The sequence below is a fragment of the Lactuca sativa genome, chromosome 4, assembly GCF_002870075.4.
Source record: "Lactuca sativa cultivar Salinas chromosome 4, Lsat_Salinas_v11, whole genome shotgun sequence".
NCBI lineage: Eukaryota > Viridiplantae > Streptophyta > Magnoliopsida > Asterales > Asteraceae > Lactuca > Lactuca sativa.
In genome coordinates, this window is record NC_056626.2 from 49,545,512 (window position 1) to 49,547,736 (window position 2,225).

A 2,225-nucleotide genomic window follows, 5' to 3' on the forward strand; every position below is an offset into this window, starting at 1 on the left:
GGTGCCACACCGGGAACCCCTTAAAACTGTCCCTGGGTCTAAGCCTACTCCTTCTGGTAAATCCGAAAAGAAAATCTTAATTTTAATTTCTTTTTTACTATTAGTCTCTTACACAAAATATGATAATTGGTTTTTTTTTACTATTTTAATTTATTATTTGAACGAAATTAATTTATGCGGTTACGTTTTTGTTGTACCATTGTTTTTTTTTTGTTTTTTTTTTTTACCATTATACGTAAAATAATTTTTATTGGTATGAAAAAACTAAAATTATAGTAATACATAACTGGATAACTTTTTTAAAAGATGTGGGGTTACGTTAGGACAAAAAATAATTTTGTTAGGGACATTAGTACGAACTTTCAAACGGGCAGCAGTTGACTCCATAATTTAAGTCTTTAACTGTTTTCTTCAAAGAATTTCCACTGCTTTGCCTTTACCCACCATCTCCACTGTTATATAAGACCCGACACAGATATCATCTATCCACCATTCCACCTTCACTTCTACTTTCGAAACAATTAAAAATGGTGTTCCAAAGATCAATCGTCGACCAAGTTTCTGGCTGGCTCGCTGTCTACAACGACGGTTTTGTTGATCGGACATGGACAGGACCACCGCAATTCAAGTTCATGTCTGATCCCGTCCCACCGCACCACAATTTCATCAATGGCGTTGCAACCCATGATCTCTTCACCCATCCAGATTCGGATCTTCGCGTCAGGGTTTATCTCCCGGAGATACCCGATTCCGGAAAGCTTCCCATAATCCTACACTTTCATGGTGGAGGATTTTGCATCAGCCAGGCGGATTGGTTCATGTACTATAATACCTATACTCGTCTTGCACGTGAAGCTGGAGCTATCGTTGTCAGCACCTACCTCCGTCTTGCACCGGAGCACCGCCTCCCTGCCGCCATAGATGACGCCTACTCCACCCTTCTCTGGCTCCAAGATTTGGCCGACGGAAAAGTACACCAACCATGGCTGTCTTCTCATGGAGACTTCAACCGTGTTTTCCTCATTGGAGACAGCTCCGGCGGGAACATTGTCCATCAGGTGGCCAAAAGGGCAGCCGGAGAAAACCTCTATCCACTGAGACTCGCCGGAGCGATCCCCATCCACCCGGGGTTTCTCAGGTCAGTGAAAAGCAAGTCGGAGTTGGAAAAACCCGAGTCTCCGTTTCTGACTCTGGACATGTTGTATAAGTTTCTGAAACTGGGGTTGCCGATGGGAAGCACCAGAGACCACCCGATAACATGTCCGATGGGAGAGGTGCTGCAGGGAGTGGATTTGCCGCCGTATCTTCTGTGTGTGGCGGAGGAGGACTTGGTGATAGATACGGAGATGGAGTTTTACGAAGAGATGAAGAAAGCTGGGAAGAAGGTTGAGTTGTTTGTGAGTAATGGAATTGGACATAGCTTTTATCTGAATAAGATCGCCATTGATCTGGACCCAAAAACCTCCGAGGAAACTCGTAAACTGATCCAAGGGATCTCCCACTTCATTGGAAACCACTAATTAAATTGTTATATAGTATGGATGCATATATTATGTTTCTCTCTCATAGTGAATAAAATTCAGTTTTAATAATTAATCTAGTCATTTGGACCACTTTTGAAGTTTAGTCTCTTAATTAAGAGTTTAAGACCTTGATATTCCTTATTCCATTTTAATATATTTATTCCATTTTAAATATATTGAAAGTCCATCTACAATTAATATATATATATATATATATATATATATATATATATATATATATATATATATATATATATATATATATATATATATATATATATATCAAAAAGTAATAATATAATATGATTAGCCACTTGCATTGTTTGAAAGACTTGCAACAGTTGAAACAAGAATGTGTACGTGGCATGTAAAATTTATTATGTGTTATTGCAAAAAAAAAATGAAAGAAAACGATATGGACACTCTAATAATTAGTTTGGTTGTCTGACATTGATATCAATTAATCTTTTTACATGATGGTTGGAATCACAGAAGACCTTTCTATGAAAAAAAAGTTTTAATCGGGTATTTAAACTAAATGATAATAATATAATCTTCTCATCGTGTTTATTAATATCAAATTCTATCAAAATTAGCAAGCAAAAAGAACTACACAAATATCCCGAATGGGCTCATTTTGATGGTATTTAACTCAATAAAAATTCTAATAACATTATGGTAGCCTTATACAAATAGGATAGG

General features: G+C 37.2%; 1 protein-coding gene across 1 annotated transcript; it reads left to right on the plus strand.

The window, feature by feature from the left end:
- Positions 1-464: 464 nt before the first annotated feature.
- Positions 465-1,613, plus strand: LOC111899969 (probable carboxylesterase 17). Its single transcript, XM_023895879.3, has one exon. The coding sequence runs from the start codon at positions 528-530 to the stop codon at positions 1,518-1,520; it is 993 nt and encodes a 330-aa protein (XP_023751647.1). The 5' UTR covers positions 465-527; the 3' UTR covers positions 1,521-1,613.
- Positions 1,614-2,225: the final 612 nt, after the last annotated feature.